The sequence below is a fragment of the Heterodontus francisci genome, chromosome 11, assembly GCF_036365525.1.
Source record: "Heterodontus francisci isolate sHetFra1 chromosome 11, sHetFra1.hap1, whole genome shotgun sequence".
Classification (NCBI taxonomy): Eukaryota; Metazoa; Chordata; class Chondrichthyes; order Heterodontiformes; family Heterodontidae; genus Heterodontus; species Heterodontus francisci.
This window is the reverse complement of record NC_090381.1, coordinates 94737963-94760140: the sequence shown is the minus strand read 5'-3', so window position 1 is coordinate 94760140 and position 22178 is coordinate 94737963. Positions and strand designations below refer to the sequence as shown.

The following is a 22178-nucleotide window of genomic DNA, read 5'->3' as shown; positions in this document are numbered from 1 at the left end:
ATAACTCTGTCTTGCCAAGCGTGCTCCCTCACATTACTCCTCACACCAATTTACCATTCACGTTTCAGCAGCACCCAGCCTTCGCTTTCTGTGCACTTCACCAGCTCCCTATTTATCCATCCACCATTGCCACTCACCCCAGTCCTTAAGCAATGTGATGCCTCTGTCTGATAATGGACACAATTCAGTGAGTGTGACTATGTGAATACCTGACCTTCACTCACACTGGCCTGTTTTATTTCGCCTTGTAGCAGAAGGGAATTCCAAATGCACGGGAGAAGACTGGAGCTGGCCTGCCACAAGTAGTCCAACTAACTGATGCAAAGGAGGAAGCCCTGAGATAGGTGGCACATCTATGTCCTTCTCAGTTAGTGATGGAGGGGTAGGGAGCTTGCAGATAGCTGGGGACAGAATTACAAATATCACTGACACACCTTATTTCATCAATGGCTTAACAATCAGAAGACTGAGAATGGTGATTGTCAAAATTGTTCTTTGCCACGACTGAAACATATCCCTTTATTTTGTCTTCCATGGCCTTCAGGCAAGTGTCAGAAGATGCCCATAAGGACGATTTCTCAGAGGACCTCAATCCTTCTGAGGCTGTACAAGCACAGGACTAACAGTCTTGCACCAGCACAGATACTCGCACTTCAGTGAGTCCACTTAGACATTAATTGGGTCTTCACTTGGTGATTCACACCTGACAAGTGAACATGAGTGGACACTGGTGGCAGGGACAGCTATGGAGAGTCCATGTTTGAGGTGCAATCCTGTCCAAGCTCTGCTCCATTGGGACAAAGATGCTGAAACCCAGGGGCTAGCGTTGAGAAGGAGAATGCCAGTGGTACGCAACTTAACCGCACAACGACAGATGTTCCACTTACTCTCCACAATGGCGGAGAGGATGAGGGAATCCAACACAATTGCTACTGCATTGGTGGTGCAGGAAATTGCGAGAATATCTCCCATGGAGAGAGTGGCCACTTCCATGGAGCTTGGAGCTATACTGTCCAATGAGTCCATGCAGGCCATGACCATGGCTGTGCAGATATTAGATGCCAAATTGTCTGCCACATTAAACAGTACAGAAGATATCTTATCTGTGGCCTTACAACTTGTCACTGATCTCTTCCAAGTTGTTCTGCAGCAGAGTGGTAGGAGTGATTTGACAATGGCCTAGGAGAGGGAAGATTGTGAAATGGGTGATAATGACAGATTTGAATAAGAATACAAAGGTGAGGAAGTAATGCTTCAGGTGTGCAGTGCCTTGGCCAGACTGGAGTACTGCATTCAGTTCTGGGCACCAAACCTCGGGAAGGACTTGCTACCACAGGGAGTAGTTGAAGTGAATAGTATAGATGCATTTAAAGGGAGACTAGACAAGGATATGAGGGAGAACGGGATAGAGGGTTACGCTAATAGTTCAGATGAGGAAAGACAGGAGGAGGCTTGAGTGAAGCATAAGCACTGGCACAAACTGGTTGGGCCAAAGGGCCTGTTTTTGTGTTGTATATCCCATGTAAAGAATATATTGGCTCTGGAGGTGGTCCAGTACAGATTCACCAGAATGATACCAGGGCTTAAAGGGTAGACATATCACGTTAACTTGCGTCATATTCCTCTGAGTTTAGAAGGTTGAGATGTGATCTACTCAGGTGTTTAAAGTGCTAGAAGAATTCTATAGGATGGACTGAAATAAATTATTTCCTCTGGTGGGGGGAATACAGAACAAAGGGAGAATATCAAAAAATTATTTAGGCCATTTATATCTGTAACCTTCTCCAACCTCAATAAATTGCGTCTGTCCTGAATGCCCTTTGGTTAAGGTTTCGTACAGGGTTTAACCACCATTTGAATTGCTACTTTATGCTGGTTATGCAGATGACCTCCGCCAGCATCAAAACCTGCAGCTAAAATGGTATTTAGTTAGTGTCCATGTCAGTGTCAATTAAATTCAACTACAATTTCAATTAGAATCCTTGTAACCAACAGGAAGGGTAATCTATAGCCTAAATTCAAGAAGTGAAACTGTAAACATTGGTATCTAACGATAAATTTTCAGATTTCATGTTCCCAGGATGGCATCTCATCTGTTGGAATATTGGAAAATTATGTCCACACAGCCCAGAGTTTCCTGTCTATTAAAATCGATGGATGGAAAATCATGAGCTGCACGGGCAATTTCTCAATATGTGCTCTCAGCTGAATAAGGTTTTGTGCCGGAAGTGTGCAAGATTTATCATCCAATTCAAATAATTAAAAACACAATAAACTGAGACCACAAACATCTTTGCATTGCTAATAGGATTGTTTTTGTGTAAGAGCTTTATTGTTTCATTAAACATACAGCTTCGATGCATGAATTGAATGGAGCAAATCAAACCATCTACTTCTGTCACAAACAGGCCCTGCTGACCAATGAGCACTTTTGAAATTCAAGACACACATTACAGTTCAATACATTGATGGACAACCCTCCCCCAACATCCCCCAAAATCCCACAAAAAAAATACCAGTTACAGAAGAGCAAAAAACGACAAAAAAAAACAGATAGTCCAAGAACATATTTCTAGCAGGAAAAAGTGAAGCAAATGCTAAAATGCTCAACTTGCACATAACACCATAATTTTGCTTGAGGAGTACAATGTCACTCCTTTAAACTTCATTGCAGCTTTAATAGGAATGCTTTCATTACAATATGCATTACTAAAATCTAGATATCCAAAGAGTGAGACTCTCAACATTCCCGCCTTTTATAAATCAGTTATAAGGGCTTTCAATTAATATTAAAGGAGTAAATTATTTTGCAATTTACCTGATTAGTAATGAGTGTGGAATCTGGAAATTAGACATTAGGTTATTGCCGCAGATGGTGCTTCTGCTTTTGAATTCTGATTTATAGAATTAGTTCTAATTTATTAAAATAATGTGTAAACCATATTGCAAAAGTTTACTTTGGAAACAGGTAACATCTGTCTTCCCTGCCTGGCAGTACGAGGGTGAAGCTTTTGCAGCAGGTTGGTCATAACTTTGTTAGCTACCCATCTTGACTAAAAGCTCCTCGGTGACACCACATTGTCCATTTAATATCCTTTTATTTATTCGAGTCTGTATATGTTGATCTTTGGGGAATATTTTTGTTTAACCACTGTGTACAGTTTTTATTGGTTGGGCAAGTAGCTGGGAAGAGACGCTGACCTTGATAGAATGATAGGAACTGAATTAATATCAGTGCTATAACCATTGACCCAGGTTGCTTCTGCTTCACTTGTGTGTAATGTTAATCAGCTCCTTCAATATCTTCAGGGTTACTAGCTTGTCTAAGATAATGCTTCCTTTTATGAACCATTGTTTAAAAGAGATGTCTTGGAAAATTTCCACAGAAATAAATATTTAATAATAATGGATATTTGTAACTGATTTTTCCAAAAGGTGCTAATGGCGAGATTCCCTCTTTAAAGTACATTCACTAAAACGAGTACCATAGCATGTAGAAAATACGTTTCCATTTCAATATTGAGCAAGACACATCCGAGCTGATTTTGATAATTACAATTTAAAGGGGTATTGCAGCATCAGGACTACTTTTAATAACCAAATAGTTTCAAATAATCTGCATTAATTTGAACCATTTTTTATTTTCCTGTTTTTCTTCAAAAATAACTTTAGAATGGGTGGTGATTATATCAGGAGGGAACTGTTAAGGAAGAGGTACTGGGCCCAACAAAGAGCTGGTTAAATGGGAAATAGAACAATTCCCCACTATTTTACCTTCAATGTGAATCAATTCTTGGGTCTGGTACAGTTCCTGTTTGGTGTAGGGTAGAACACTGCAACACCTTAATTTCCCCACTGGCCCTTCTTCTAGCCTCTCTAAATGAGACTGCCAACCTTGTGACAAATTGCAGGCAGTCTTTGTATTTTTGACACCGGGAAGTTCCCTTTGGATCATTTGAGTGTTCAGACAGAGGAGAAATTATTGCCAGTATTTTGGGCAGAACGTATACTCAAGTACCAGAGATGAAAGGACAGTGTTGCAAACCTCTGTGCCACCTACTTTCCTAAGAAAATAAGTTAAAGAAATGAACTATCAAAAACAAATCCAAATTCCTACCAGCTATGGTGCATTATTATTTCACAGAGACAGAAAAACATAAATATACCAACACGCAGGTTCTATAGCTTAGAGTTCTTATAGTTTCTGCAAATAGTTCACAACCTAATAAGATAAATATTTTTTTAAGGTCAATAGCAACATTGAAAATATATTTCATAAACATATTGAGTAGTTTAGAAACACAAACATTTTTCAATTGAAATATACTGCATAAAATTGGTTTGTACGATTAACTACTGGAAAATGACCATCTAGCTCAGAAAGCAAATCTCTTAGATCTATTAGCAGTACATTGTTTTAAAAATATTTAGCGTGTTTGTTTGTGTGTGTGGTGTGTGTGTGTTTGTACTCTTACTTCCCTTTTTTGTACCCATAAAAGATGAGCTGTGCTTTACAAATCTTTTGTTTTAATTAAAGTGACCAGTGGTTTATCATCAGGGCTATAATCTTCGTAGGCCACAGGGGTTGCATCATACATTGCTGGCCGGGCCTTCTTGCCAAACCTAAAAAAAGGATGCCAGAGAGAGAGTGAGGACACATACTGTAATAACAAGCAAGGAAGGTAAATCTTTGCAAGTTCAAGGGTGGGTGGGGGGAAACCTGACAGCCCTCGTAACACCCCACACTAAAAATGAAAAATATTCATGTTTACTGTCATTTACTTAGATTACGTTGTGACTGATAGCACTGGGACCAACTAGAACAGGATTGTGATTTCCCCTACCAGCGAGTGTTTAGGATCTGGAATGCACTGCCTGAGAATGTGGTGGTGGCAGATTCAATCACGGCTTTCAAAAGGGAATTGGATAATTATCTGAAGAGAAAGAAAATTGCAGGGCTATGGGGAAAAGATGGGGGAGTGAGACTAGCTGCGTTGCTCTTACAGAGAGCTGGCATGGACATGACGGGTCAAATGGCCTCTACTGTGCTGTAATCATTCTATGATTTCTATGATTCTAAGTGTGAGATAATACATTTGGGGAGGAAAATCAAGGCAAGGGAATACACAATGAAGGGTAGGATATTGTGAAGTATAAAGTAACAGAAGGACCTTGGAGTACAAGTCCACAGATCCTTGAAGATAACAGGACAGGTAGACAAAGTGGTTAAGAATGTATGCGGGATACTTTCCTTTACTAGCTGAGGCATAGAATATAAGAGCAGGCAGGTTATGCTAGAACTATATAAAACACTAGGCCACAGCTCGCGCACTGTGCCCAGTACTGCATTACCGGAAGGATGTAATCGAACCAGAGGGGGTACAGAGCAGACTTATGAGGATTTTAGTTATGAGGAAAGTTTGGATAGGCTGGGGTTAGTTTCTTTGGAACAGAGGAGGCTGATGAGGAGACTTAAGTGAGGTGTATAAAATTATGAAGGGCCTAGATAGAGTGGATAGGAAGGACCTATTTCCCTTAGAGAGGTCAATAACCAGGGGGCATTAATTTCAAGAAATTGGCAGATGTATTAGAGGGCAGTTGAGGCAAAGTTTTTTCACCCAGAGGGTAGAGGGGGTCTGGAGCTTATTGCCTGTAGAGGCAGAAACCCTCATTGCATTTAAAAAATACATGGATAAGCATTTGAAGTGCCGTAAGCTACAGGGCTATGGAGCAAGAGCTGGAAAGTGGGATTAGGCTGGATAGTTCTTTTTTGGTCAGCACAGACACAATGGGCGGAATAGCTTGCTTCTGTGGCGTAATTTTTCTATTTTTTAATGTTTCTACGTCTCTATGCACTGGAAATTTTTTTAAGTTACCATGGTGATGAATAACATTGTACACCCATACCTGGCATGTCGGATTGAAGCTATTGCACTGCTGAATTCACTGTCAATGCTCCTACAGTTGTAGAATTCTTCGTAAGATGGTCTGGAAGAGCCTTGGTACTCAATGCGGCTAATACGACAGATTCCCACGATCAAAATGATCAGCATCAGAACAAAGGCCACACAGAGGGCTCCAATGATAATGTAGAGGGAGTGACGGGGCATGTTATTCAGACTCTCCGCCATCCGATCAGACTTCCATTCCAGATCTACGCAGAAAAAGATATAGACTTTCAAGGCAAAGCTACGGTCCTCCAGTCTTTTCCTCATAATTGTCATTGGCATTAAATTAAGATCTGAATTATTCAATAATTTGAATTCCGTAATATAAATAACACAGCAATATGAAATATTACTGCTAAAAAATAGAATTATCAGTATTAAGTGATCTTGAATGAAGAGAACATATGTGTCCCAACACATTTTGTCATTTGTGCCTTTATTTGATAACTTGTCATCCATTCTGGCCAAACCTCTCATTACATGGAGCTGAAAATCAATGTAGCCATGCAGTTTTGGATTCGTTGGGTGGATCACAAGCAGACAAAAGATTGCCCTGCTGAATTTTCTCAAAGCTGGGCAAAAAAGCCAGAATTGTAGATAAAAAAAAAGTCATTATTATTATTCAAGACTTTCTGGAACTTGTGATACTTTCCAGCAGAAAAAAAGCAAGTGCTCAAACATTGGCAGCATACACTCCTTGTTGCTGTGTTAATTGAGCTAAGACCAATGCTCCTACTCTTACACTAAGAGTTAATGTCCTCCTACATAAAATAATTGGTATCGAACAGTTTGAAAGACCATTGGAATGAATGTATCCTCAGGTAAAGGAGAGGACCACGAGTACAATTCCTGATAAGGGCTAAACAGCATCACAAGTGGCAGATTCAAGAAGCCTGAAGTACTTACGGACATCACAGTTAATTCCAACCCAGCCATGTGGGCAGTGGCAGGTATAGCCATTTGCTTGGTTCTTGCATGTCCCTCCATTATGGCAAGGATCACTGTCGCACTCATTTATATCAGCCTCACATATTTCACCTGCACAAACAGAAAAATGACAGCAGCCCTGGTTAAATTTAGAAGAACATTTTGAAAAGTAAAACATCCCCCTTCTCTACCAAATGACAGATAGTGCGGGTAGTCACAGAGTACCAGGTGTGATGATACTTTGGTCCAGTTTTGATTGGTTCCATGGGAATAAAATCTGCCCAGCATCCTCTCCTGAATTATTCACCACGGTGTCAAAGAAAGGAGTAATTTTTGAACTTGCCTCCAGGATAATTAATGGGCAGAGCAGAGTGCCCACCCATTGTAGAACCTGCAATATTTTAGGTTCATTCATTTCAAAATTTTGTCTACCAATGATTTTTCTGCTGGCAACAAAATATGATAGTCAGAAATAAAACTATTGAAAATTACTGCCACAACAACTGGGACTGAAATGCTCGGTCTGCGTATATGACTAGAAAACCCATGAATGCTGGATCTGAAATAAAGATGGAAATTGTACAGTAGGTCAGTTGGCCTCTGAAAGAGAAAGATAGAATAAGAATTCAGGTGTAACCCTGAACTGAAATCCTTTACAATCTCATTTCTCCCCTTGTCTAAGCATGCAATGTGTGCAGATGGGGCTTCCTGCTGAGTGCATCTCATAAAATATACTCTTTTACTCGAAGGACTGAATACATGAGGATAAGGCATAGCTATTAAGGCTGTATAATCACTCACTGAAGCTAATATATGATGAAGCCAATGAGTCACATCTTGTTCCAGGAAAAAATTGCTTTCCAAATCCCCTTTTGCCGTGTCTTTTAAACACGTCTAAGATACACTGAACATCTGAAAAGTGCACAGAAGGAGTCTAACTGCACAAAATTTGATAATAACAGTGCTGCCATTGCATTAACACAACAAAACTAACCAAGCATTCCTCTCACTAGTAATTAAGCACTGCAACCACATACAAATCTCAAGAAACTACCAATTAATTGGTTAACTACAATATGTCATTCACCCCTCTGCACACACACCACCTGAATCAAACTCTGCAGCAACATTGGTCATCTGAAAACTACTGTGTACCAATGCCTTAACAAGACATGTCATGCATTTGCATGGTGACATTTTTAAAAAAAAATGTTCATGGACTGTGGAGGTTGCTGCCAAAGCCACTATTTATTACCCATCCCTAATTGCCCTTGAGAATGAAGTGGCGGTGAACTGACTTCTTGCACCACTGCAATCCATATGGTGTAGGTGCACCCACAGTGCTGATTTTGACCCAGTGACAGTGAAGGAACGGTGATATATTTCAAAGGCAGGATGGTGTGTAACTTGAAAGGGAACTTGCAGTTTAATGGGTGCAGGCTATGTACATACCTTGTTTTTTGAGCTTGGTGATTTGATTTACAAACATAATGGCTGAGACTTTGGGCACAATCTGTGATCTGGGCGCAAATTGTGCTCAAGGTTGCGCTGGTTTTTCAGAAGTCTTTTTACCCAAACTCACTTGCATATCAGCAAAAAAGGATATGTAGAAAGGATATGTTGGTGCGATTAAATGAAGATGGGTGGGAGGAGGCTTGTGTGGAGCACAAACACAGGCATGGACATGTTGGGTCAAATGGCCTGTTTCTGTGCTGGAAATACTTTACAACAACAACAACAACAACTTATATTTATATCAAAGTGATTCTTGACACTGCAGCCGGCGGGGACGTCATCCGACTGTGCCAACCTGTGCACATGCGCAAGCGGGCTCCTGCTCTCTGTGCATGCACGGCGTTCCGCACTGCAAGGACCGAATGGCGCATGCGCAGATGACGTCATCGCATAACGTGGGCAAGCGGAGAAGCGGGGAGAGAGCGGGAGTGGGGGGTGGGGAGAGAGTGGGGGAGGAAGGGGGGAAGCGGGGGGGAGCAGGGGGAGGCGAGTGGTGGGGGGGAGGGAAGCGGTGGGGGGAGATCGGAAGCGGGGGGGGGGGTGGCGGGGGAAGACCTTGGTGGCGGCAGGTGCACTCTCCTCCTGCCCCCATGCTCACTCTCTCTGGCAATTGCACGCCCCTCCCCCCCGCAGCTCTCGTCGGCCATTCCCCCCCACCACTCTCTCCAGCCATTCTCTCCCACCCCCGTCCATGCCTGCTCTCTCCAGCCGTTACCCCCCCCCCCCCACCACTCTCTCCAGCCATTCCCCCCCCCCCCCCCCCCACCACTGCTCTCTCCGGTCAGTCCCCCACCCCCACTCTCTCCGGCCATTCCCCACCCCCTGTTCCCTCCGGTCATCCCCCTCCCCCCCCACTCTCTCCGGCCATTCCCCAGCCAGCTGATCTCTCCGGCCATTGTGTGCTGCCATGTGTTTTCGTTGCCTTTGTGTAGCGTCATTTGAGCAGCGTCATCTTTAGTCCTGGCAGCTGCCTGAATGTTGCCGACTGTGACGTTTTAATTGAACAGGCTGCATTTGCGCATGTGGCAGTGCAGCGCCACCAAGTGGCTGCATTGTCAGCAAACGCAGCCTATTTATATAGCCCCTTTAACGTAATAAAACATTCCAAGACGTTTCACAGCAGCATTACAAATCAAAGTATGACACTAAGCCACATAAGGAAATATTAGGTCACGTGACCAAAAGCATAGTCAAAGAGGTAGGTTTTAAGGAGTGTCTTAAATAAGTAAAGTGAGGAGGAGAGGCAGAGAGGTGCAGGGAGGGTATTTCAGGGCTTGGGCCCTAGGCAAATGAAGGCACGACAACTAATGGCGGAGCGATTAAAATCAGGGATGCACAAGAGGCCAGATTTAGAAGAGCGCAGATATCTAGGAGAGTTGTGGGGCTGAAGGAGATTACAGAGAAAACAAGGGATGAGGCCATGGATGGATTTGAAAACAAGGATGACAATTTTAAAATCAAGACGTTGCTTGACCAGGAGCCAATGTATGTCAGTGAGCTCAGGACTGATGGGGGAATGGGACTTGATGTGAGTTAAGGAATAGGCAGCATGTAGATGAGAAAAAGGAGAGGGCCAAGGATAGATCCTTGGGGATACCAGAGGTAACGGTGCAGGAGCAGGAAGAGAAGCCATTGCAAGTGATTCTCTGGCTATGATTAGATAGATAAGAATGGAACCAGGTGAGAGCAGTTCCACCCAACTGGATGACATAGAAACACAGATAAATAGGAACAGGAGTAGGTCATTTGGCCCTTCGAGCCTACTCCTCCATTCAATACGATCATGGCTGATCATCCAAACTCAGTACCCTGTTCACGCTTTCTCCCCGTATCCCTTGATCCCTTTAACCCTAAGAACTATATCTAACTCTTTCTTGAATATATTGAATGATTTGGCCTCAACTGCTTTCCGTGGTAGAGAATTCCACAGGTTCACCACTCTCAGGGTGAAGAAATCCCACCTCATCTCAGTCCTAAATGGCTTACCCCTTATCCTTAGACTGTGACCACTGGTCCTGGACTTCCCCGCCATCAGGAACATCTTTCCTGTATCTAGTCTGTCCAGTCCTGTTAGAATTTTGTGGGTTTCTATGAGATCCCCTCTCATTCTTCTAAACTCTAGTGAATACAAGCCTAATCGACCCAATCTCTCTTCATACGTCAGTCTTGCCATCCCAGGAATCAGTCTGGTGAACCTTTGCTGCATTCCCTCCAAAGCAAGAACATCCTTCCTCAGATAAGGAAACCAAAACTGCACACGATACTCCAGATGTGGTCTCACCAAGGCCTTGTATAATTGCAGCAAGACATCCCTGCTCCTGTACTCGAATGCTCTTGCTATCAAGGCCAACATACCATTTGCCTTCTAAACTGCCTGCTGCACCTGCATGCTTACTTTCAGCGACTGGTGCACAAGGACACCCAGGTCTCACTGCACCTCCCCCTTTCCCAATCTATCGCCGTTCAGATAATAATCTGCCTTTCTGTTTTTTGCCACCAAAGTGGATAACCTCACATTTATCCACATTATATTGCATCTGCCATGTATTTGCCCACTCACTCAACCTGTCCAAATCACACTGGAGCTTCTCCGCATCCTCCTCATTGCTCACACTCCCACCCAGCTTTGTGTCATCTGCAAATTTGGATATATTACATTTAATTCCCTCATCAATATCATTAATATATATTGTGAATAGTTGGGGTCCTAGCACTGATCACTGTGCCTAGCACTGATCCCTGTGGTACCCCACTAGTCACTGCCTGCCACTCGGAGAAAGACCCGTTTATTCCTACTCTTTGTTGACAATAGAGAGGCATTGGAGAAGGATGGTGTGGTCAACCATGTCAAAGGTTCCAGACAGGTTGAGAAAGATAAGGAGGAGAAGTTTACCTTTGTCACAGCCATATAGGATGTCATTTGTGACTTTGGTAAGAACTGTTTCTGTACTGTAGTGGAGTGGAAATCTGATTGGAAAGATTCAAACATGGAGTTCCTGGAAAGATGGGAACAGTTTTGGAAGGTGACAACACGCTCAAGGACTTTGGAGTGGAAAGGGAGGTTGGAGACAGAAAAGTTTGGTCAAGGGTTGTGTTTTTGAGGAGAAGGTGATGACAGCAGATTTAAAAGAGGGACAACAGCTGAAGAGAGAGAACCTTTTATAATATCAGCTAACATGGGGACCAGGAGGGGAAGTTGGGTGATAAGCAGCTTAGTGGGAATAGGATTAAGGGAACAGGATAAGATGAGCTCAGAGAGAGCATGAAGGGATATAGGAGAGAAACAAGACAAAGATGCAAGTTCAGGGCTAGGGCAGAGGAGGAACATTATAGTAAGTTTGTCCAGGTGGGCTAGTGGAAGGGAGGGATGTGGCAGAGGCAGCTGATCGAATGTTCTCGATCTTAGTGACAAAGAAGTCCATGAGTTCCTCGCACTTAGTGCAGTTCTAAGTGAATAGGAGAATAGTTTTTGTAAGGGACGGATACAGAATGAGGTAGGGATGGGCCGTGGAAGGGGGATGTGGTTGAAGACCGATACAAGGAAGTGATCAGAGATGGCCTTATTTGCAATTGATATGATGGGAATAGCAAGACCATGTGAGATGGCAAAGCCATGGGGGTGGCTGTGAATATCGGTTGGGGAGTTGACATGGATGGAGGGACTTAGGGAGGATAAAAGGGCAGTGAACAGAGCAGAGAGAACATAATGAGTTAAGATGGAGATTGAAATCACAGAGGATGAGACGTTGTTCAGTGCACAGGCTGAGGGAGGAAAGCAGTGAAGATATCTTGGTGATAAAATTTTTTAGCGTATTTGGGAGGGCAGTAGAGGATGATGATTTTGAAAGACAGGTGAGAGGGATGGAGCAAGGTGAGCTGCTCAAAGGAGGAGCACATGCCAGAGGCTTAGGGGGTCAGGCCAAGGTGTGATCTGCTGATAAACGTCACACCACCACCACGACTGTCTTGGCAGGGCAAGTGGTGGAAGATGTAACCAGGCGGGGAGGCTTCATTAAATGGAAGGTGTCATCACCCCTCAGCCAGGTTTCCATTAAGGCCATGATGTCGATGCAATACTTCACCATTGTAAAATCTGCCATGAACCAGCACAATCGGGCAGCAATTTAGAGCACATTTTTAACAAAGTTTTGTATTTAAAAAGTCCTTGACATATTGAAAGTGGTTGAGTACTACACCTGAAAATGGGTTTATCATAAAAAGTAAGCATTTTTAATCACAGTGTCTAGTCTACCACCGATGAGCAACTCAATTTTAAACAACTGAAAATGACTTTAAAAACTATACCAAAACATTTGCTAGTTGGGTTGGTGTACAGTATTCAGTTTCTTAGTAAATTAAAATGAAAATTTAATATGTAAAAGCTTTTAAAATGGGCATAAAAAAGCTTAATTTTAAGTCTTCTCAAAGGCCCACAAACAGGCACAATTACAGAATGGTGATTAATTTGCCCTGGGGTCATGGCCAGATTTGCGGGCAAGGGCCGGTTTCTAATGTAATGTTTTTTAAACTAGTGCAAAATATTGCGGAAACTCGATTTGTGCAGGATATAATTTGCGCTTGAAATTCTTTGATCTTTTGTGATGGCTTAGCCGATTCTGACTAAATTGCGCTGATAAAACCAATGCAACCTAGATGGCAACTAATTTAACTTTCATGTTAGTAATAGCCACTTAATCCTTCCTATTACATCTGTTCAGGAAATCATTTTTGTAATATAAGTCAGACTTTTGGCTACTATACAATTACTGCGACATGACAGGTCGATTTCCTGTTACTACACTTGGCATAAAGGATCACCTTGGCAAGGCACATAGTGGAAGGCCGGGCAGGATGATGGTACATCGCTCACGGAACTTGCCTGGTTTTCCGTCTATTGGTTTAAATGGATGGAAAATCAGATGGACTTTGCTATGAATGTGTGGTTGTTCTCTCTCATTCCCTTTCTTAATAATAACAGGGAACAGGGAAATGGCAGATAATTTAAACCAATATTTTGCATCGGTCTTCACAGTGGAGGACACAATAAACATCCCAACAATAATTGATGAGCAAGGTGTAAATGGGAGGGAGGAACTTGTAACAATCTCTATCACGAGGGGAAAGGTGCTGGACAAACTGATGGGACTAAAGGCAGACAAGTCGCCAGGACCTGATGGCCTGCATCCAAGGGTTTTAAAAGAAGTGGCTGCAGAGATAGTGGAGGCATTGGTCATAATATACCAAAACTCACTGGATTCCGATAGGGTACCAGTGGATTGGAAAACCACTAATGTGACCCACCTATTCAAGAAAGGAGTGAGACAGAAAGCAGGAAACTACAGACCAGTTAGCTTAACATCAGTCATTGGGAAAATACTGGAGTCCATTATTAAGGAAGAAATAGCAGGGCATGTAGAAAAACATAATGCAATCAAACAGAGTCAATATGGTTTTATGAAAGGGAAATCATGTTTGACAAATTTGTTAGAGTTCTTTGAGGATAAAACAAGCAGAGTGGATAAAGGGGAACCAGTAGATGTTGTGTAGTTGGATTTTCAGAAGGTGTTTGATAAGGTGCCACATAAAAGGTTATTGCACAAAATAAGAGCTCAGGGTATTGGGGGTAATGTGTTGGCATGGATTGAGGATTGGCTAACACACAGAAGGGAGAGAGTCGGGATCAATAGGTCTTTTTCAGGTTGGAAAGCTGTAACTAGCGGGGTGCCACAGGGATCGGTCCTAGGGCCTCAACTATTTACTATCTATAATTAATGACTTAGAGGAAGGGACAGAGTGTAGTGTATCCAAATTTGATGACAATACAAAAATAGGCAGGAAGGCATGTTGTGATGAGGACACAAAGAATCTGCAAAGGGATATAGATAGGTTAAGTGAGTGGGCAAAAACTTGGCAGATGGTGTTCAATGTGGGAAAGTGTGAGGTCATGCACTTTGGTAGGAGGAATAAAAAGGCAGATTATTATCTAGAAGGAGAAAGACTACAAAATACTACAGTACAAAGGGATCTGGGTGTTCTTGTGCATGAAACACAAAAGGTTAGCATGCAGGTGCAGCAAGTAATTAGGAAGGCAAATGGAATTTTGGCTTTTATTGCTAGCGGGTTAGAGTTTAAAAACAGGGAACTCTTGTTACAACTGTACAGGGTGTTGGTGAGGCCACACCTGGAGTACTGCGTACAGTTTTGGTCCCCGTATTTAAAGAAGGATATACTATATGCCTACTAATTGGAGGCAGTTCAGAAAAGGTTCACTAGGCTGATTCCTGGGATGAAGGGGTTGTCTTATCAAGAACGACTAAACAGGTTAGGCCTTTATTCATGGGAGTTTAGAAGAATAAGAGGTGATCTTATAGAAACATATAAGATTCTAAGGGGGCTTGACAGGGTAGATGTTGATAATATGTTTCCACTAGTCGGGGAATCTCGAGCTAGGGGACATAGTTACAGAATAAGGGGGCACACATTTAAAACTGAGATGCGAAGGAATTTCTTCTTTCAGAGGGTGGTGAATCTCTGGAATTCTCTACCTCAGAGTTGTGGAGGCTAGGTCACTAAATGTATTTAAGGAGGAGGTAGATAGATTTTTGAAATCTCGGGGAGTCGAGGGTTAGGTGGAGCAGGCTCAAAAGAGGAGTTGAGGCCTGGGACAGATCAGCCATGATCTTATTGAATGGTGGGGCAGGCTTGAGGGGCTGAATGGCCTACTCCTGCTCCTATTTCTTATGTTCTTTTCTCCTTTCTTCCATTTCTTCTCTGTCTCTCATTCACTTTGGCCCTTACTCCCTTTTCTCTTTCTTGTTACACTCTTTTATATTTCCTCTTTCCTTGTCTGTAAGTCTCTCTTGCCCCTTCGCTCATTGCCTCTCTTATTCTCCCTTCACCATCACACAGATACAGATGATGGCTTTTTATCTCATAAACCTGAGCAGGTTACGCCATCAAACATTTCTGCTGCGTGAGCTGAAGATTTGTGCCAGTGAATCTAATTGCAGGTTGACCCCCCATTTGCTCTCTTGTTGGGCTTTGGATTGGCTCAATGTCCTACAGTGTGTGTGACAAGCCCCGAGGTGGGTATTGTAGCTTAGTCGGATCAGAATTATTTCTTAATGTTGCTACTACCATTGGGTAAAAAGGAAAGGAAGGGAACTTGTCTTATTGTGGCTGATTGCTTCTTCTTTGGCCTCCTTATCTCGAGAGACAATGGGTAAGCACCTGGAGGTGGTCAGTGGTTTGTGAAGCAGCGCCTGGAGTGGCTATAAAGGCCAATTCTAGAGTGACAGGCTCTTCCACAGGTGCTGCAGAGAAATTTGTTTGTCAGGGCTGTTGCTCAGTTGGCTCTCCCCTTGCGCCTCTGTCTTTTTTCCTCCCAACTATGAAGTCTCTTCGACTCGCCACATTTTAGCCCCGTCTTTATGGCTGCCCGCCAGCTCTGGCAAACGCTGGCAACTGACTCCCACGACTTGTGATCAATGTCACAGGATTTCATGTCACGTTTGCAGACGTCTTTAAAGCGGAGACATGGACGGCCGGTGGGTCTGATACCAGTGGCGAGCTCGCTGTACAATGTGTCTTTGGGGATCCTGCCATCTTCCATGCGGCTCACATGGCCAAGCCATCTCAAGCGCCGCTGACTCAGTAGTGTGTACAAGCTGGGGATGTTGGCTGCCTCGAGGACTTCTGTGTTGGAGATACGGTCCTGCCACCTGATGCCAAGTATTCTCCGGAGGCAGCGAAGATAGAATGAATTGAGATGTCGCTCTTGGCTGACATACATTGTCCAGGCCTCGCTGCTATAGAGCAAGGTACTGAGGACACAGGCTTGATACACTCGGACTTTTGTGTTCCGTGTCTGTGCGCCATTTTCCCACACTCTCTTGGCCAGTCTGGACATAGCAGTGGAAGCCTTTCCCATGCGCTTGTTGATTTCTGCATCTAGAGACAGGTTACTGGTGATAGTTGAGCCTGGGTAGGTGAACTCTTGAACCACTTCCAGAGTGTGGTTGCCAATATTGATGGATGGAGCATTTCTGACGTCCTGCCCCATGATGTTCGTTTTCTTGAGGCTGATGGTTAGGCCAAATTCATTGCAGGCAGCCGCAAACCTGTCGATGAGACTCTGCAGGCACTCTTCAGTGTGAGATGTTAAAGCAGCATCGTCAGCAAAGAGCAGTTCCCTGATGAGGACTTTCCGTACTTTGGACTTCGCTCTTAGACGGGCAAGGTTGAACAACCTGTCCCCTGATCTTGTGTGGAGGAAAATTCCTTCTTCAGAAGACTTGAACGCATGTGAAAGCAGCAGGGAGAAGAAAATCCCAAAAAGTGTGGGTGCGAGAACACAGCCCTGTTTCACGCCACTCAGGATAGGAAAGGGCTCTGATGAGGAGCCACCATGTTGAATTGTGCCTTTCATATTGTCATGGAATGAGGTGATGATACTTAGTAGCTTTGGTGGGCATCCAATCTTTTCTAGTAGTCTGAAGAGACCACGTCTGCTGACGAGGTCAAAGGCTTTGGTGAGATCAATGAAAGCAATGTAGAGGGGCATCTGTTGTTCACGGCATTTCTCCTGTATCTGACGAAGGGAGAACAGCATGTCAACGGTCGATCTCTCTGCACGAAAGCCACACTGTGCCTCAGGGTAGACGCGCTCGGCCAGCTTCTGGAGCCTGTTCAGAGCGACTGGACAGCTACCCCTGCCTCAAACCAGGCGGCCCCCGGTCAATAAGGTTCTGTCCCGCCACAGTCTACCTGCTTCAATGGGTGCTTGGAGCTCAGGGTCATTGCCCGAAAGGTGGACTGATACACCGCACCAAACAGCACGATAAAGGAAAGAAGGTACCAGCCCTTCGCTTTGCAAGCTGGAACGTCAGAACTATGTGTCCTGGCCTGTTGGAAGACCTCACACAAATCAACGATTCTCGGAAGACCGCCATCATTAACAACGAGCTCAGTAGACTCAATATAGACATTGCAGCACTTCGGGAGACACGCCTCCCCGCGAGTGGATCTCTAGCAGAGCAAGACTACACCTTCTTCTGGCAGGGAAGGGATCCTGAAGAACCAAGACAGCATGGAGTGGGCTTCGCCATCAGAAACTCCTTGCTCAGCATGATAGAGCCTCCCTCAAATGGCTTGGAACGCATACTGTCCATCCAACTGCACACCACCTCTGGTCCAGTACACCTACTCAGCATCTATGCTCCAACACTCTGCTCCGCACCTGAAGCTAAAGATCAGTTCTACGAGGAACTCCATAACATCATTAGCAGCATCCCCAACACCGAACACCTATTCCTGCTGGGGGACTTTAATGCCAGGGTTGGGGCCGACCATGACTCATGGCCCTCCTGCCTTGGGCGCTATGGCGTTGGAAGGATGAATGAGAACGGGCAGAGACTGCTTGAGTTGTGTACCTATCATAACCTCTGCATCACCAACTCGTTCTTTCACACTAAACCCTGTCACCAGGTTTCATGGAGGCACCCAAGATCGCGTCGTTGGCACCAGCTAGACTTCATTGTCACAAGGCGAGCCGCCTTAAACAGTATTCAAATCACACGCAGCTTCCACAGTGCGGACTGCGACACCGACCCCTCCCTGGTGTGCAGCAAGGTTAGACTCAGACCAAAGAAGTTGCATCATTCCAAGCAGAAGGGCCACCCGCGCATCAACACGAGCAGAATTTCTCACCCACAGCTGTTACAAAAATTTCTAAATTCACTTGCAACAGCCCTTCAAAGCACTCCCACAGGGGATGCTGAGACCAAGTGGGCCCACATCAGAGACGCCATCTATGAGTCAGCTTTGACCACCTACGGCAAAAGTGTGAAGAGAAATGCAGACTGGTTTCAATCTCATAATGAAGAGCTGGAACCTGTCATAGCCGCTAAGCGCATTGCACTGTTGAACTACAAGAAAGCCCCCCAGCGATTTAACATCTGCAGCACTTAAAGCAGCCAGAAGCACTGCACAAAGAACAGTCAGTCGCTGCGCAAACGACTACTGGCAACACCTATGCAGTCATATTCAGTTGGCCTCAGACACCGGAAACATCAGAGGAATGTATGATGGCATGAAGAGAGCTCTTGAGCCAACCATCAAGAAGATCGCCCCCCCTCAAATCTAAATCAGGGGACATAATCACTGACCAACGCAAACAAATGGACCGCTGGGTTGAGCACTACCTAGAACTGTACTCCAGGGAGAATGCTGTCACTGAGACTGCCCTCAATGCAGCCCAGCCTCTACCAGTCATGGATGAGCTGGACATACAGCCAACCAAATCGGAACTCAGTGATGCCATTGATTCTCTAGCCAGCAGAAAAGCCCCTGGGAAGGACAGCAAATAATCAAGTGAAATAATCAAGAGTGCCAAGCCTGCTATACCCTCAGCACTACATGAACTGCTATGCCTGTGCTGGGACGAGGGAGCAGTACCCCAGGACATGCGCGATGCCAATATCATCACCCTCTATAAAAACAAAGGTGACTGCAGTGACTGCAACAACTACCGTGGAATCTCCCTGCTCAGCATAGTGGGGAAAGCCTTTGCTCGAGTCGCTCTGAACAGGCTGGCTGATTGCACCCGTTATGTTATTCTGCATCTCTCACCCAGGGATTGAATACATGACTAAGTGTAAAACGAAGCATTCAATGATTTACACTTCAACACAGAAGAGCCACATGTGGCTCAAGAGATGCCATGTGAGAGATGATGTTAGGAGCAAATCAATCTTCAATTTTGGACAATCAATGTGCTGGCACCACTCACTCATTCCTAGGCTTGTGTAATATGCCAGATGTATAATAAACCCCCTTGACTCTTTCCAAAGACTATACAGTAACCCTTCTCTCAGAATACTAGCTTTCCTAATTAGCCACAACAAGCGAAACTGCCATTTCAGCACTAAATAAATTCTGAGCAATATTGGATCCTTACTCATTTAGAACTGGATCAAGATTGCCCAAACTGATTTCGCTCAGAACCATTTCTTGAGACAAGGCAAATCAACTTAAGTGTTATCTTCATGTATATAAACTAAATCAAGTCTTTCCATTTACTCGTTGATTTCCTGTGCCATTGCGTAGGACAAAAAATAATTTTATTTCTATCTTTTTATAATTATTTCATTCTTCATCATCTGCTCCATTCCTTCTGTCTTCCTCTCACTTTCTCTTTATCTTTCATTCTTTCAGGTTTCCTCTTTCTCCATCATCTCTGTAACTAGCTGTTTGACTCTAACTGCTTTTCTAAATCTTTCCCTCCTTCTGTAAGACACTTCTTCCTTTTCTCTCCTTCCTCTTCTATATGTCTCCCATTCTGTGTGCTTTTCAGAGCTGAAAAGGTGTTTTAATCTACTTCATGCATACTGTGCATCCACTTTATTTGGTATTGAAACCTTTACAATGTACAACACCCTACCATATTTTATCTTTTATTCAGCATGTGATGTACCATTGAGAATAGCTGCTTTGCAAAGTTTAAAGCAGATTTTTGATGAGAAGGCTATTCTTCACAAAACAGTTAGAAGTGTGAGTTTATTAACCTTACAGCTAGTTACTTTACTGTTCTGTGCTACTTGCCTGCAAATCCAGGTACACAAATACAGGTAGCATTTAGCTCCTTGTTCGTACAGGTGCCTCCATTCTGACAGCTGATAACGGCACAGGGATCCTTGTACAGGTCGCAGTGTTTGCCTGCAAGTAAATAAAGCAGGATTATGTAACAATAATTTACATTTATGTACTGCCTTTAATGTAGTAAAATGTCCCAAGGCACTTCACAGGAGTGCTATCAAGCAGATTTTGACAGTGATCCACATAAGGAGATATTAGGATGGGGGACAAAAGTTCAGTCAATAGGGTAGGTTTTATGGGGCATCTAAAAGGATAAAAGTGAGGTAGAGAGTTGGAGGGGTTTGAGGAGGGAATTCCAGAGCTTGGGGCCAAGGCAGCTGAAAGCACAACTACCAGTGGTAAAGTGGTGAGAACCGGCAATGTGCAAGAAACCAAAATCTGACGGAGTGCAGAGATCTCGGAGGGTTGTGGGACTGGAGGTGATTATAAAGATAGGGAGGGGTGAAGCCATGGAGGGATTTGGAAGCAGGGATGAGAATTTTAAAGTGAAGCTATTGTTGGACTGTGATAGATGAACACAATTTGGTGTGAATTAGGATATAGGAGCCAGAATTTTAGGATGATTAGATTGATGATTTCCAAACAGTAGCTGCATTGCTTATGGTAATAGAAAATATACAGGCACAAAACCACGGTCTGCGATCCTGGCATAACCATTGGTGCCCTCGAGCACTGACCAGTGCAGGAGGTTCCTGCCTTGGCTGTGTCTCCTTTGTTTCACAGGCCATGTGAAAGGTGGACCGAGATTCCACCCCTCATAAGGCTGCCTTGGAAGTCCTGGAATCAGTAGAGATCTACTCAGGATCAGTGGGTTCCTGCCTTTATCTGGTGGGTTCTTCCGTCTAATGCCATAACCCTGGTGGGAAGCTAGCAGAATCCACAAGGATATTCAAGGCATTTATATTTTTAATATGCCTGCTCCAGTTTGAACTTGTTTTGAAACGCAACTTAGGACGAATTTCTGTTCTTGGAAAGAGGTAATTTATTCGGAAAATCTGCCAGCAGAGATAAGTAGAGGGTAAAACTTTAGAAATCTTGATATTGAGTTTTTAAAATTTGTTCATGGGATGTGGGCCTCACAGGCTAGGACAGCATTTATTGCCCATCCCTAATTGAGAAGGTGGTGGTGAGCTGCCTTCATGAACTGCTGCAGTCCTTGGGGTGTAGGTACACCCACAGTGCTGTTAGGAAGTGAGTTCCAGGATTTTGACCCAGCGACAGTGAAGGAATAGGGATATAGTTCCAGTCAGGATGGTGTGTGGCTTGGAGGGGAAATTGCAGGTGGTGGTGTTCCCATGTATCTGCTGCCCTTGTCCTTCTAAGTGGTAGAGGTCACGTGTTTGGAAGGTGCTGTCGAAGGAGCCTTGGTGCACTGGTGCAGTGCATCTTGTAGATGGTACACACTGCTGCTACTGTGCGTCGGTGGTGGAGGGAGTGAGTGTTTGTGGATGGGGTGCCAATCAAGCGAGCTACTTTGTCCTGGATGCTGTTGAGCTTCTTGAGTGTTGTTCGAGCTGCAACCATCCGGGCAAGGGGCGAGTATTCCATCACATTCCTGACTTGTGCTTTGTCGATGGTGGACAGGCAATGGGGTGTCAGGAGGTAAGTTACTCGCTGCAGGATTCCTAGCCTTTGACCTGCTCTTGTAGCCATGGTATTTATATGGCTGCTCCAGTTCAATTTCTGGTCAATGGTAACCCCCAGGATGTTGATAGTGGGGGATTCAGTGATCATAATGCCGTTGAATGTCAAGGGGAGATGGTTAGATTCTCTCTTGTTGGAGATGGCATTGCCTGGCACTTGTGTGGTGTGAATGTTACTTGCCACTTATCAGCCCAAGCCTGGATATTGTTCAGGTCTGCTGCATTTCTGCAAGGACTACTTCAGTATCTGAGGAGTCGCGAATGGTGCTGAACATTGTGCAAGCTTCAGCGAACATCCCCATTTCTGACCTTATGATTGAAGGAAGGTCATTGATGAAGCAGTTGAAGATGGTTGGGCCTAGGACACTATCCTGAGGAACTCCTGCAGTGATATCCTGGAGCTGAGATGATTGATCTCCAACAACCACAACAATCTTCATTTGTGCTTGGTATGACGCCAACCTGCGTCCAGTTTTGATTCCAGTTTTGC

General features: G+C 44.1%; 1 protein-coding gene across 1 annotated transcript in view; it reads right to left on the bottom strand.

The window, feature by feature from the left end:
• Window positions 1-2307: 2307 nt before the first annotated feature.
• dner (delta/notch-like EGF repeat containing) overlaps window positions 2308-22178 on the bottom strand; it is a 342780-nt gene continuing 322909 nt past the window's right edge. The window contains exons 10-13 of the mRNA XM_068042557.1: window positions 19992-20105; window positions 6855-6986; window positions 5908-6154; window positions 2308-4623 (exon numbers count right to left, since the gene is read on the bottom strand). Of these exons, the coding sequence (XP_067898658.1) occupies window positions 4512-4623; window positions 5908-6154; window positions 6855-6986; window positions 19992-20105 (605 nt within the window). The 3' untranslated portion in view covers window positions 2308-4511. The remainder of the gene's footprint in view (window positions 4624-5907; window positions 6155-6854; window positions 6987-19991; window positions 20106-22178) is intronic.